At 38.8% G+C, this 13,874-nt stretch overlaps 1 protein-coding gene across 1 annotated transcript in view; it reads left to right on the top strand.

Annotated features, from left to right (window-relative positions):
- kcnh3 (potassium voltage-gated channel, subfamily H (eag-related), member 3) overlaps nucleotides 1–13,874 on the top strand; it is a 131,864-nt gene that overhangs the window by 95,911 nt on the left and 22,079 nt on the right. Inside the window, exons 6-9 of the mRNA XM_044217331.1 lie at nucleotides 1,531–1,688; nucleotides 2,340–2,541; nucleotides 9,095–9,463; nucleotides 13,167–13,366. Of these exons, the coding sequence (XP_044073266.1) occupies nucleotides 1,531–1,688; nucleotides 2,340–2,541; nucleotides 9,095–9,463; nucleotides 13,167–13,366 (929 nt within the window). The remainder of the gene's footprint in view (nucleotides 1–1,530; nucleotides 1,689–2,339; nucleotides 2,542–9,094; nucleotides 9,464–13,166; nucleotides 13,367–13,874) is intronic.

Here is a 13,874-nt window from a genome sequence, read left to right as displayed (position 1 = left end):
ATTCGTTTGTTCCCGTTAATAAGCTGCTTTTCATGCACTAACTGCATCCTAAAGACTCCTACTAAGACCTGAAACATGGAATAGTGGGTTACCTTAAGAGCCATGCAGGTGGTTTTAGCTATTTAACAAACTGCATATACTGTAAGTTATTTTCTGTTGTTTTCTGCCAATGGGACATTATTGTTATAATTGTGAACAAGGAACCATTTTGAAAACTTTTGGAGAATTCAAGGTTTATCTGTTGCATTTATGAGCCATGTGGTGAGACAACCAGTGAAGTCAAGTAAGAGATTATGTTCAATGCTTAGTTGTTTCTTACATTGAAAAGGTTGCAGCTAACTTTTATGTTTCAGTGTTATTACTGTAAATGCACCAACTGGAAGAGTTTTTTAAAACTGTCCCTGCTTTAGATCCCTTACAACTTTGAAACCTAAAAGAATAAAAAGGTAAAGGCAACAAAATGTTTACTGTAATAAATCACTGGATGTCTCAAGCCAGTTTTAAAGTCCCCTTCCACTCAAAAATGTATTTTTCATCTTCTTCCTTCACTTGTTTGAGCTTCACTGTGCAGAATGATCAATGAGTTTGACAGTAGGAGGTTGTTTTCACATCCATCTGCTGAAGGAGGAAAGTTTGTTTACCTTAAATACCTTAAAGTTGAACACATGAACGTATGAGCAGGATTTTGTGACATCACAACTAGTCTGGGAGCAAATCGTGGTCCAGTATGCAACTCGGACAAGCGTGATGTGGAAACTTGAAACCTCCAGAGCACAAACGCTTAGAATGGACTTTTCAGTGAAGTCGGAGACATCTTGTGTTCAGCAGTTCAAAGCAGAGTATTTTTAAAATTCATAAAACATGTCTGGAGGGGGTCTGGAAGTATTTATCTATTGGGTTTCATATTTTATTGGGAAAAAAGGACATCAGTGGCTCCCTGGAAGGTAATAAATGAATCTATAAACTGATTGTATGCTTTGAAAATAATCACTAATGTAGTATAAATGTATTTTTTGTTGACGTCCCTGAGAGGACAGACCTGGTCAGTGTTTTAAACCATTGTGCCCAACTAAATTAAGGCTTTTAGTATAACTTTTCTCTTTGCTCTGCCCAAGAGTGCCTGAATAATGTTACCAGTTTTGCAACTTCAAGAGCACGTTCAAGTTCTCTGGACATACTGTGTGTGAAACGGACTTAGCACCTTTTGTCCTCTGTATTATTTTTGTGTATTTTTGTGAAACACAATTTTTAGTCAGTCTGTTGAAACATGCTGAACTTCGAATATGGTCTTTTAAGAATACAAGTAAATGTTAGTACCAATACGGTCTATTAGTTTATAGATGTTATTGTCAGTTTCTGAATTGCTGACATGTCTTTTTTTCTGTTCTCATCAAAATGACTTACAAATGATTCACTGAATAACCATTGCTCTGTATGTTATTCATCCTCATGTAACAGTCATTTGTCAGTGGTACTATCCTGTTGGTAATTCCTGCCGTCAGCTTCTGCTGTTGTTGTCCTCCTCTGCAGACATATTGCTGAACTTTCGAACTACTTTTGTGAGCACGTCGGGTCAGGTAGTGTACGATGCCCGCTCCATCTGCGTTCACTACGTCACCACCTGGCTCTTTGTCGATCTCATTGCCGCCCTGCCCTTTGACCTGCTGTATGCTTTCAACGTCAGCGTGGTGAGTCTCCTGTGTGTGCTACTGTGTGTCTGTCTCTGGACATTTGTGTGTTGTGTGTGACAAATCAGGCGACTTAATTCACCTTTTTTTTCCCAGGAAAGAAAAACACTTGAATGTGGACATACACTCTGTTTCCTGCATTCATTATCCACGCTAACATTACCGATGGTAACAAACCAAATTTGGAGAAAGGGAGAGCTTTATGCATAATGTCACAGGCTCTCTTGTGAGTTTATTAGATCAACATTTCATCCAAACTCATCAGAGAAACAAATGCTGTTATTGCAGGTCTCATTAATTTGTAGTTCCATGCTCAGACTCCTAAAAGATGATTTGACCTGCGGGGTAAATTACTACACATGCATGCACAATGAGTTATTTAGACTCATTTTTAAATTCAAATTTGGAGTTGAAAATGTTTGATTTCATATGAAGAATAAATTAAAGAGCCATCTTTTGAATAAAACTGACAAATACGCTCACAAATTATTAATAGCACATGCTGAAAGAAATGGCCATGTTTTAAAGAATAAGTAATTTAGATCCTTGAGTATGAAAATGATAGCACTTTTGCAGAATGGTTCCTTTTATATTATATTGAAGTCATACTGAAGGTTGAGACCGGTGTGGTATATGTATCTATCTGTGCAGTACTTTGGTGTCCACCTGTTGAAGACTGTTCGGCTGCTTCGGTTACTGCGGCTGCTGCAGAAGCTGGAGCGATACTCCCAGTACAGCGCGGTGGTTCTCACTCTGCTGATGTCCATGTTCGCCCTGCTGGCCCACTGGATGGCCTGTGTCTGGTACTTCATAGGTCGCAAGGAGATTGAAAGTGCTGGCTCCTGGGATATTGGTTAGTACACACTTTCTTCACCCACACATAGTATCGGAAAGTAGTTAAGTACATTTACTCAGGAGCTGTTATTATGTATTGTTTTGAGGTACATTTACTTTACTGGAGTTTCTCTATTTTGTGCTGCGTTTGACTTCTACTTCACTACATTTATTTGACAGCTATAGTTACTATTTACTTTACAAAACATGTCATCATCACATTAAATAGGATGCATTGTTATAGAAATGTCCAACACTATAAAGTAGTTCAAATTTGCTCCAGCTCAACCAGCTAATACTTCTGTACTTTTATTCGAGTACAATTTTGAATGCAGGACTTTTTAGTAATTGTGGTAATTGTGGTAATTTTTAAATTGTGGTATTGTCACTTTTACTTAAAGGGAAATAGGCATATTCGCTTTCTAGCCAAGAGTTAGATGAGAAGATCGAAAACACTCTCATGTCCGTTAAATATTAAACTACAGCCAGCAGTCGGTTAGCTTAGCTTAGCTTAGCATGAGGACTGGAAATGGGGAAACAGCTAGCCTGGCTCAGTCTGAAGGTAATATGCCTACCAGCACCTCTAACACTTACTAATTAATAAGCTGTTGTTTTAAGGGGGGGGGGGGGGCCGGGGGGTTAACTGTTGTTTTTGGTAAAAATCTGGTAGGCAGTTTTTGATATCTTTGGAGAGAGCCATCCTAGCTGTTTCCCCTTGTTTCCGGTCTTTGTGCTAATGTACAGATATGAGAGTGATATCAATCCTCTCATCTAACTCTCTGCAAGAGAGAAATTAAGAGTATATTTCCCAAAATGTAAGTCTTCCACACAGTCTTACTGTACAAACCTCAGTCAGTGAACGTACTTTAATAACATTCACTTGTTGCCATGTTGTCAAGGCCAAATAAAACATTAGGTATTTACAGTAAACTGTGCACTCCTCAGATCTAAATTTAGTTTCTGAAGCAGCTTTATGGTCCATTTTCTCTGGGTGGAGTGCTTTTAGTGTACAGTTCGCTTAAGTTTTTAATTGTCACTCTGCATGTACTATAAATATCCTGCCAATGCCAGACACCAGAATTTCATTTGGGCAAATTGAGTAAATCTACAGCATCACAGTTAGGAAAGATTGGATACTCCATCACTCTTAATTATACTGTAAGCTCTGTCCTCAGGAAATGATTTTAGGGTTCCCAAATGCAGATAAAATGAGAACATATCTTATTGCAGCCCAACTTTGTAGTTTAATATGATTAAATGGGTAGATTTTTACATAGAAAATCTTGCGTAGCTTTTACCATTTGCACATTTACCTACCTCGCTTTGCTTGAAAGACAGATCTAAAATGTCACATATCTAACGTCAGCAGAGTGATATCAGTAATTTTGTATCCACAACAAAGGCACAGAAGCAGTTATGCAGAGGTATGGCCCCCACGTGAATCAATTTTCAGCACGACCGATGCTTTTAATAAGACGCAGCTTTGTTGATATTCTCTCAGTGGAGAATCTCAAATCCTGCGGGCAACATGAAACCCTGGCATACAATCTGATAAACTTGTAAACACGTACAAACAGACAGGCAGTTGCCAAGGGAGCTAACTTTAATCCTTTTGACTGTGAACAAAGATCAACATCAATCTTTCTGTGTCTTTCATTTTAGTCTACCTAAGCATCAGACAAACACACACACACAGACACAAGCATGTTGTTGAGTCAAATAATAAACTGTGAATGAGCATGTTTTCTAAGCAATGGACTCTGGGGCGCATAACGAGATGTACACTCCGTTGCTTATCTGCCTTTTCTGTTTTCAGTGTATTCTTCCTCGTTTTCCCTCACTCGCTGTCTCTCTCCCTCTCTCTCTCTCATTGATTTGTACCAACCTACCTATCATTGTCCTTTTAGCAAACCACATAATGACAGACAGTAACACTGCAGTCAGTTCATGTCAGCGGTCCCTCAATTTGCTATTCAGACAGACAGGGGGAATCCAGTAACAAAGACCAGCCTGCAGTCTGACCTTTCTGTGACACCAACCGTGATTCACAATAGAGGTCTGATGTCGGCATGTACAAAGGTTTAACTGCTCCGTCAGTCAGTCAGTTTGGAGAGGTACAGTGTTTACCTGCAGGGCAGTGGAGCCATGGCCGACCACACACAAACAACAGTCTACTGACCTCGACACAAAAAGAGGATAAAGAAATGGATATTAACATGGACATGTATGTTATCACACACACTGCAGATTTCTAAAGGAGGCTTCTGACACCTGACGTCAGGTTTGCCTCTCAAGTTGTTTAGGAAAGTCAGAAAATCCAAATTTCAACAACACCTTTAGTGGGTTTTAGATGGGCAAGCAAGCACCAACTACCCCTGCTGAGGGTGATGGCTTGAGATCAGTCAAGCAAAAACAACCCCAAATATACAGTACCCTCTTTCATTTTTAATATCTTCATTTTGAAAACCACCAGGACACACATTGGAAAAATATCTAGCACCCCTTAGAGGAACTGCATCTTAAAATACAAGTCTGGTGTTATTCTATATTTTTGCTATTGTCATTGAATCCCATGAAAAAACAAACACCAATGATATGTTAGTTGGCCTCGCTTTACTTTCCAGTTTCCCTACCCTGTGACAATCAGCCCCATGCCCATCTTTAAAAAACGGCTCACAAATATAAATTTAGTTTTAAAAAAAGGTTCAGTGATTTCCTAAAACAGCTGTGCACTGTAGTTTTTATCCAATGTTGATGAAAAGGAGTAAATAGTGCATTTGTTGGGGACTATTTTCAGCTGTGGATTAATATACATTTGGTTATTATTAGAGTATTCGTGGCACCAGGATGCCGTATATGGTATCGACTCAGAATAAACTACAGTGGACTTGTTCGTCATAATGAAGGAACGTGTCACCCAGTGCAATGGTGTGGCTCATTTATGTGTTTTTAATATTTGATGTGTTTTTGATTGAGATCTGTGGCACAGAGGAATAAGCTTATATCCAAGCCAAATGTGGCTACACAGGCAATACTTTTTAGTAGGATCAATTAATTGTTGGTTTTGGTCTTTTCATGGGATTTGTTGACAATGAGAAAAATATAGAACATCAACAGCATTATCCTTTAAGGCACTTCACACTGGCTGGAGAAGGCCACCCAGCTGGTGGTTTTGTTTTATCGGGACATGTTTGACAGAGGTAAACAACAGCGACAGTAGCATTATTAGTGTTATCGGCCATGGAGCAGAGTTGGCTTTTTAACCATAAAATGTGTGCACTTTTCTCTGTCAAGGCTGTCGGCAGACAAGCACACAGGAGGCTAGTTAAACCTTCCAGTGCTGCTTGAAAAGGAAAGTGAAATCATCTGAAAGCAATTTAACTCGTCCACTTGATCTTGCTGTAGTATGATTAGTCAGTGTTTTTCCATGATGACTTGCTTTTGTGGGCTGAACATCATCCATTTTTATTTGTGTAAAAAGGGATTAAAGGGATTAAGGTGTGTGGCACAAATGTGTGGGAAAAAGGTGGTGCTGAAAGCTTTCTGATGTAGTGACTACTTGCGGGGATAGCTTCGAAATATTGTGGCTGGTGAGCTGGTTGATGATGCTAGCGCCTGCCTGCCATAATAGCCTGCCAAGCTAGCTGTCTTGCTAACTGTGAATTAGCCAGGTAGCTAGCTTGGTCGCTAACCAAACAGTTAAAATTGTTTATTTAAGAGAAGTATATGTGAAGTATATTGACTCCTGTCTCATGGCTGACTGCAAACCAGGCCTCTTTTGTAGAGTTTATATTCTGGCAGAGAAGGGTTAAATAAAACTGGATCATCAAAGCTAATATGATATAGCTTCCTCCATGTTGGAATCTCTACCTCTCCATTCCCTCAAAGGTCAACATCACAGTTTGCAGTTCTTTAATGGCACAAATTCACATGTCAAGGTTCACTAAATAGTTACTAACAAGATGTTGGCCCTGTTTAAAAGAGAGTATTAATACATTTTTCGTATGTTGGTACAAGTCACAAACTTCCCAGATTAAGAAGAGCCTGCACGATGTTGTCAGTATATGTGCCAAGGTCATGTCATTATACACTTTATACTTTTATGCATTTTAACAGTTTATTGTATTACTTTGTCCTATGTCTTTATTGATATGTGTGTTTGTTCTGGTACGTATATTGATAAATGTTTACAATGCCTCTGTCTGATGACTTGACAGAAAAACTCATCACCTGTTGCTATTTGGTATTAATAAACTGCCACTATAGGGACCAGATGAATTTACTTAAATGTAGTTAAACCATGGGAAAACTGTCACAATCAGTGGTGGAAGAAGTACTCAGATCTTTTACTTAAGTAAAAGCAGTAATACCACAGTGTAAAAATACTTTGCTAGAAGTGAAAGTACAAAAGTATTAGCATCAAAATATACTTAAAGTACCAAAAGTAAAAGTACTCATTATGCAGAATGGCCCATTTCAGAATAATGTACAGTATAATATGTTACTGGATTATAATTATTGATGCATTAATGTGTAAGCATCATTAATGTTGCAGCTGGTAAAAGTGGAGCTAATTTCAACTACTTTATATACTGCTGGGTAGCTTAATTTATAATAATACATCTTGATTTATATTTTGTATTAATAATCTGAATCTGCAAAGTAACTAGTTACTAAAGCTGTCAAATAAATGTGGTGGAGTAAAAAGTATAGTATTGGCTTCCAAAGTGTGGTGGAGTATTAAGTATTAAGTAGCATAAAATGGAAATACTCAAGTAAAGTACAAGCACCTCAAAATAAAGTCCAGTACTTGAGTAAATGCACTTAGTTACATTGTGTGTCTTCAGTGATGCAGACTTTATTGTAACGTGGTCCTACATAACATCAGTTATTCCCTCCACGTTCCCTTATGCACTGACAAGACTTTAAAAAATCCTTTGTAGTTTATTTTTTATACTTTGATCTACAGGCGTAGACGTGCATGCAATATAACGTCTTAGTCAGGTCCGCATTTCCTCAGGATGGCGGAGGTTAAGTTGTGCTAATGACAAAGTAATTAGGAAACTACTCAGGTGTTAAATTCACTAATGTTGTTGGTTTAGCTGCTTGACTGGGACTCTGCTCACAGCTCGATTGTCACTTCTGCTTATTTATGCTGGCAGGCTGGTCTCACTGTCTGAGAGCTCACACACACACACACACACACACACACACACACACACAAGGTCAAAGCTGCTTGCCCGAAGTGTGAGATGCTGGAGATCAATGAGTGGATGCATCCATATTGTATTATTCATATTCCCTCTCTTTTTCTGATTCTGCTGTCAGTGGCTCAGCTGGGTTTTACCACTCATCCACTCACAAACACTGTTTTTCAGTTATTTATCCTTCCTCCTACTCTCTTTTCTTCCTTGCTCAGAAGCTCAATTGCTGTCTTAATTAACTTGAATCCTCTGTCTCTTTCATATAGCACGCTGGGATAAAGTCATGGGGTGTCCTTTTTGTTCACAAAATGAAACATTTGCACTTTTATTTAGTCTCTTAATCTAGATTAGAAGGCTTGTTTGGAGTCGTTGTTTCTGGGTCTGGGGAAATGGTTTTCATTTGATTTGTTTTTTTGTCTAAAATACCCAGTTAGACGGAAGAATGTACACGTTCCAGGTACCTTAATGTCTGGGTTCGCTAAATTGGCAATACAGATGAGAAGTGAAGTCATTGGCGTGAGCCTCACAATCCAGCGCAGGTCCTGGAAGAAGTACTCAGATCCTTTACTTAAGTAAAAATAGCAAAACCACAATGTGAAAATACTCTGACAATTAATAGTACAGTGCAGTGAAAATTGTACTTGAGTGAAAAGTATTACCAGCCAAATGTACTTAAAGTAGCCAAAGTAAAGAACTCGTTATGCATAATGGCCACTTTTTGAGTGTTAAATTATGGAACCCCCAAGGTCCTGAAAGATTATTAAACCTTATGCACACAAGATAATATTAGTTGCACACAAATCTTGTACAACATGATAAAAAATAACACTTTTTCTGGACTTCAGCCACTCTCCTGTTAGTTCTGTTGCAGGACAAGATACAACTTTATCAAGAGGGGCTTTTAACTCCAACCTGAGCCGGTCTAATCAGCTACATAACCGAAGACACCTGTGTGGTTATACAGGGCCTTTAATGTATAATAATGCATCATATTTTGTAAGTTAATCATATGTTTTGTATGAAAAAAATCAAAGTAACAAATAACTATAGCTCTTGTGCTAGTTACATAAATGAAGTGGAGTTAAAAAAAGTACCATATTTCCCTCTGAAGTGTAGTGGAGTAGAAGTATAAAGTCCCATAAACTGGAAATCAAGTCAACTCAAGTGACTTGGTTACTTTCTACCACTGGATGCCTAAGGTGGACAGTACAGGAAATATTCAGCTATAAATGGGCTTTAGCGGGCAGTTTGTGCTTGTGACAAGTAATGGAATAACAACATCTATTTCATTTATCTCAGGTAACTGAAAAAGATGTCTACCTTTCAGTAGTTAAAGGCATTTACAATTTCTCTCTCTCTCTCTCTCAGGTTGGCTCCATGAGCTGGCCAAGCGTCTGGGTACCCCCTACTTCCTGCCCCCCCTGACAACGCTGGTCCCTGCCACGGTCAGCAGCCTCCCGGCCAACAACAGCCAGTGGAACGTGTCGAGGTCAGAGGTCGGAGGGCAGGGCTCCTGGAACTCCAGCCAATATTATGGAAACATGTCGGGAGGCGAGGCCGTGTCGGGGACGGGCAGTGGGAGTTTTGGGGGGCTGGGTGGAGGCCCGTCAATGCGTAGCAGCTACGTGACGTCACTCTACTTTGCTCTGAGCAGTCTCACCAGCGTGGGATTTGGAAACGTGTCAGCCAACACGGACTCAGAGAAGATCTTCTCCATCTGCACGATGCTCATAGGAGGTGAGGAACGGGCTTCCATTTTGTATGTTAGGGTTTAGTACTCACTCAGCTCATTATCTGGTACCAGAGAGACAACATGCAGTTGAGCACCTGCTCCTTTATCATATTGGTGACAAACAATACACACTCTCATATACAAAATATAAAACCATCCATTCACCGTCCCATGAGGGGTTTCATTACACGTTTTATCAGGATATAACTTATCATTAAGTCACAAATCAGTAAACAAGTCAGATTTTGGTGCAGACAGGATTTATTTCAAAGCTCAACATTATTATTATTACAACTCAACTATTGCAATGACTATATCACTTAAAAATTTTGGTGTGAATCCAGACACTGATTAAAAATATCTAACATTTTCTATTGAAAAACTAAAACTTATCGATTTATGCAGCCTTGCTTTATAGTTTGATGGAAAATGGTACATTGCATTTCACAACACTGATGTTTATGATTACATTCTCTAGAATGACCTTGTACTGGCACAGACCCAGCCAAAAACTTCAGTACCATTCAATAAGGGTGTTTTATTTAAACTACGCTAGCACTTCAAAAATCAGGTTCTGATGCATTTATTTGAAATTGTTTTGTCTTGATAAAAAAATAAATAAATAAATAAAAATTAATATGTAAATGAATTTTTTCATGGAACTTTCTGTTAGTCCAGTGAATGGAAAGATTAATGGGAGAAAAACAGGAGAAAGACAAATCAACTTCTGTCTCTCACTCTGCAGACCTGACAGACTATTAACTTTCAAAATACTTATAATTAGTCAAGCCAGGAAACAGGGAATACAATGGAACAGGACCCAAACGCAGACTAGCAGGTAGAGCTGGTGCAGATCAATAATTAACAAAAAAAAAGGCTTCCACTGAATTGGCAGGCAAAAGCAACTCAGCAGGTAAGCAGTCCAAAACTGAAAAACAAGCCCAACAGACTTGTCAGGGAAACAAAGACTCCCGAACTCACAGGTACAAGAAACCAGGGTGCTGACAGAGATACAACAACGCACTGACAGCTGAACAAAGGAAGGACACAGACACAGGTGAAACTAACTGACACAGGTGAAAACAATCAAAGCAACCATAGACAGGAAGCAAAAATAACAGACACACATATGGGAAAATATTTCAAAATAAAACAGGAAATAACAGAACAAAACCCCAAAACCACGACAAACACATTAGTACAATCAAGTGAAGTCCCAAGTGATATTGCTTTGATGCTAAATATAACACATTTATTTTATTTGATGATGAAACTCTGCACTGGAGTTACAGTAATTGAGGATAAAAACACTATAAAGCCTAATACCTTATTTCCCTTGTCTTTAAACACTCCAACAACACCAACAATAACACACGACAAACATACCAATGCAGAAAATGACTTACAAACCATCTTTTCAAGGTCCCTTTGCATTTGATTAACTAGACCTGTGGGGAAACTATTCCACAGTACTGCAGCCAGAATTTAAAAAAAAAAAGTGAAATATCAATGAGTGTCTCTAATCACTGAAAAGTAGTTCCCTAAATACTTTTTAACAAAATGTCCTTAAATGTCCTGAAGTGCTCAGATTCCACATGTGTATGTGGATGAAGTTTCAAAACTGCCTTTGTGCCTTTTGGCTTATTTTTAATAAGCTGAAGTAATATTTTGCCAACTTTTTGAAATAATGCTAATCATTTGGATAGATGTAGTATCTATTATTGCTTTACAAAAAGATCAAATATGTGTTGGATCTATACAGCACAGTACTATTGGTTCCAGCTATGAATTCTGATGGGTCCTGTGCTGATTCACATCCATAAAGATGAAGAGAGCTGAATGTTCAGGAAGAAAGCAATAAAAGAAGAAATGAGAAAGAAGGGGAGGGAATGGAAAGGTTATTTGGTGAGAGAAATGTCGAGATTTATGGTCAGAGGACACAATGATGTGTGGGGATGTCTCAGGCCTCAGTGCACGTTAAGTGGGCTGTTAATGACCCCACACAATCACACACACAGAAACACACTTTCACTATTATACCTGCGGGGACGTTGTAGTGTTGCATTTATTCTCCGGTGCCTAAAACCACAACTTGAACCACAACATGTGAGCTCACGTGTGACAATGAAAAGATTTTGTTTCCACAGTGAATACATGGCGCGCACACACACACACACACACACACACACACACACACACACACACTCACACACACAGCTTAGAGGTAACAGATCACATACTTCAGACAATGACTACTGTCTGTGCTCGACATTTCATGGATGAAAGAATAATGAATCGGCTATTTTCCAGTGAAAGGTGCTAATATGCCTAAAATTTGTGCTATACCTTCTTAAAGTTTAATATTATAACACTAATACTGGATCTCTGTTATTAGCCTCTGATCCAGCTGTTTGGATTCAGTCCGACATGTGGTGTAGAGCATCAAATATGTATTAATCTATGTGAAATAGTTGCTAACAAATACGCTATGTACTCCTGCTTAAGTAAAATTTGCTTTAAAAAATGCAGTGTCCAGCTGTTTAAGAAATGAGAGAACCTCTTTTTTTTTAACTAAACCCATTTTTAAAGATTTACATCTTCAGTATAAACCAATGAGCTCGTGGCTGTAGGGAAGTAGGGAAATCAGAAAGTATTCAGAGATGAACTAACACGTTGTTGGTTTGGTCTTTTTATGGGATTTGCAGACAATAACAAAAACATAAAATAAAACTATCCATATTATTTCATTAAATGTAGGTGTTTTTTTTGTGTTGCATTGATTTTTAATAACCTTGCACCCACAGTGATGTGTGTTTAGTCCTCTGTAGAAGCAGAGCGAGGTAAGACAAACAGAAAGAGAGAAGAGTAGAGAGAGGAGACTACAGCTTCATTAATCTCTCTGCATTTTATCCTCATACTGAGTTTAGAGTTCTCTAGTGGTGAGCTGCCCTGAAGCAGTGTGTGCCCTTCAGCTGTAACTGAAAGAAATGTATAAATTTTTACACCAGAGTTTTCCCGAAAATGTGAGGTGGGTCACCCTGCCTGAGGGAGCAGTCAGCCTAAAATAATGCCATTAGTCTGGGTGTCAGTGGACTGTGTAAGTGTCCTGTGGTCTGAACGCTGCTTCAGCAGCTTTTCTACTTGGGCAAGAATAAAATTTAGGGAGAGAAACCGCTATGCAGCACACTCAGGAAAGTACATTATAAAATAGATAGATCTAGTCCTCACTGGTTGGCTGCTGGTTAGTTGTGTTAACATTCAAAGCAAACCTGACTGTGACTGTGGAAGTGTTTAGTAAATATTAATACCACACCCACACCAAGACTCATTGCTTACACTGGGATTAGAGCTTTTTTGAGAGGTTTTAGAATAAATGATTATTCTAAAAGTTGTTCTTATTGGTGTTTTGTTCACTAGAAATAAATGATTTATTCAACATTGGGATTATTGTTATTTCAGTAGTGTGTTACTGCCATTTTGTGACAGCAGTAATCCACTTGAGGCAGTGCTTTACAGTGGTTTTAGAGCGGCTAAGTCGTTTTAAGCCCTGTGCCATTTAACTTCTTGGGGCTTATAAAGACGTCCTGTAAAGCTTCCTGCTGTGCAGAAGCATTATGGGATAATCCTGAGGGCCATTCTAGATAAAAGACAATCAAATAACTCTGGAATAAAATGTGTATCATACTTAAACCTTTCCTCTGTCTCCAGCACTGATGCATGCAGTGGTGTTTGGTAACGTGACGGCCATCATACAGAGGATGTACTCACGCCGCTCGCTCTACCACACCCGCACCAAGGACCTGAAGGACTTCATCAGGGTCCATCGGCTGCCCAAGGCCTTGGAGCAGCGCATGCTGGAGTGTTTCCAGACTACCTGGTCGGTCAACAACGGAATAGACGTTAATGAGGTGAGGAGAGAGCAGACTTACATTCACTTCAATGAAAAATTACATTTGAAAAATGCGACAAGAAACAGTTTCCTAATTACTCAAATCAGACAGATCTTACTATTTTCAGTTTTCAGTATTTTCTACATTCAGTAGAAACCAGTTCCCAATACAAACTCTAATAAAAACATTGAGGTTTGTGGATTATCCTTTGATACCACCAGGGGTGAGTGGGATAACGTGAATATGTTTTATTGAAATAACTTTATCGAGAGCATGAACTGCATTCACAGTTGTTTTTGATTACTTTCTGTCGTGCAAATTAATGCCAGCTAAACTTTACACACAAAAGACGCAAGTCTCTCCTGCAATATTAACAGTAACACTGAGAGGAGGATAGGCCTGTTTTTCTTTTCTGTCCATCTTTACTTTATATATCGTTTTGCTTTCAGAATACATCTTGATAACCTGAGTCTTGATAGCCTTGCTAGCATCGGAGCACTCTTGTTTCTTTATTGTCCCAAATGAA

This window comes from Siniperca chuatsi, linkage group LG12 (genome assembly GCF_020085105.1).
Source record: "Siniperca chuatsi isolate FFG_IHB_CAS linkage group LG12, ASM2008510v1, whole genome shotgun sequence".
NCBI classification, from domain to species: domain Eukaryota; kingdom Metazoa; phylum Chordata; class Actinopteri; order Centrarchiformes; family Sinipercidae; genus Siniperca; species Siniperca chuatsi.
This window is presented reverse-complemented; position numbering and strand designations above follow the sequence as displayed.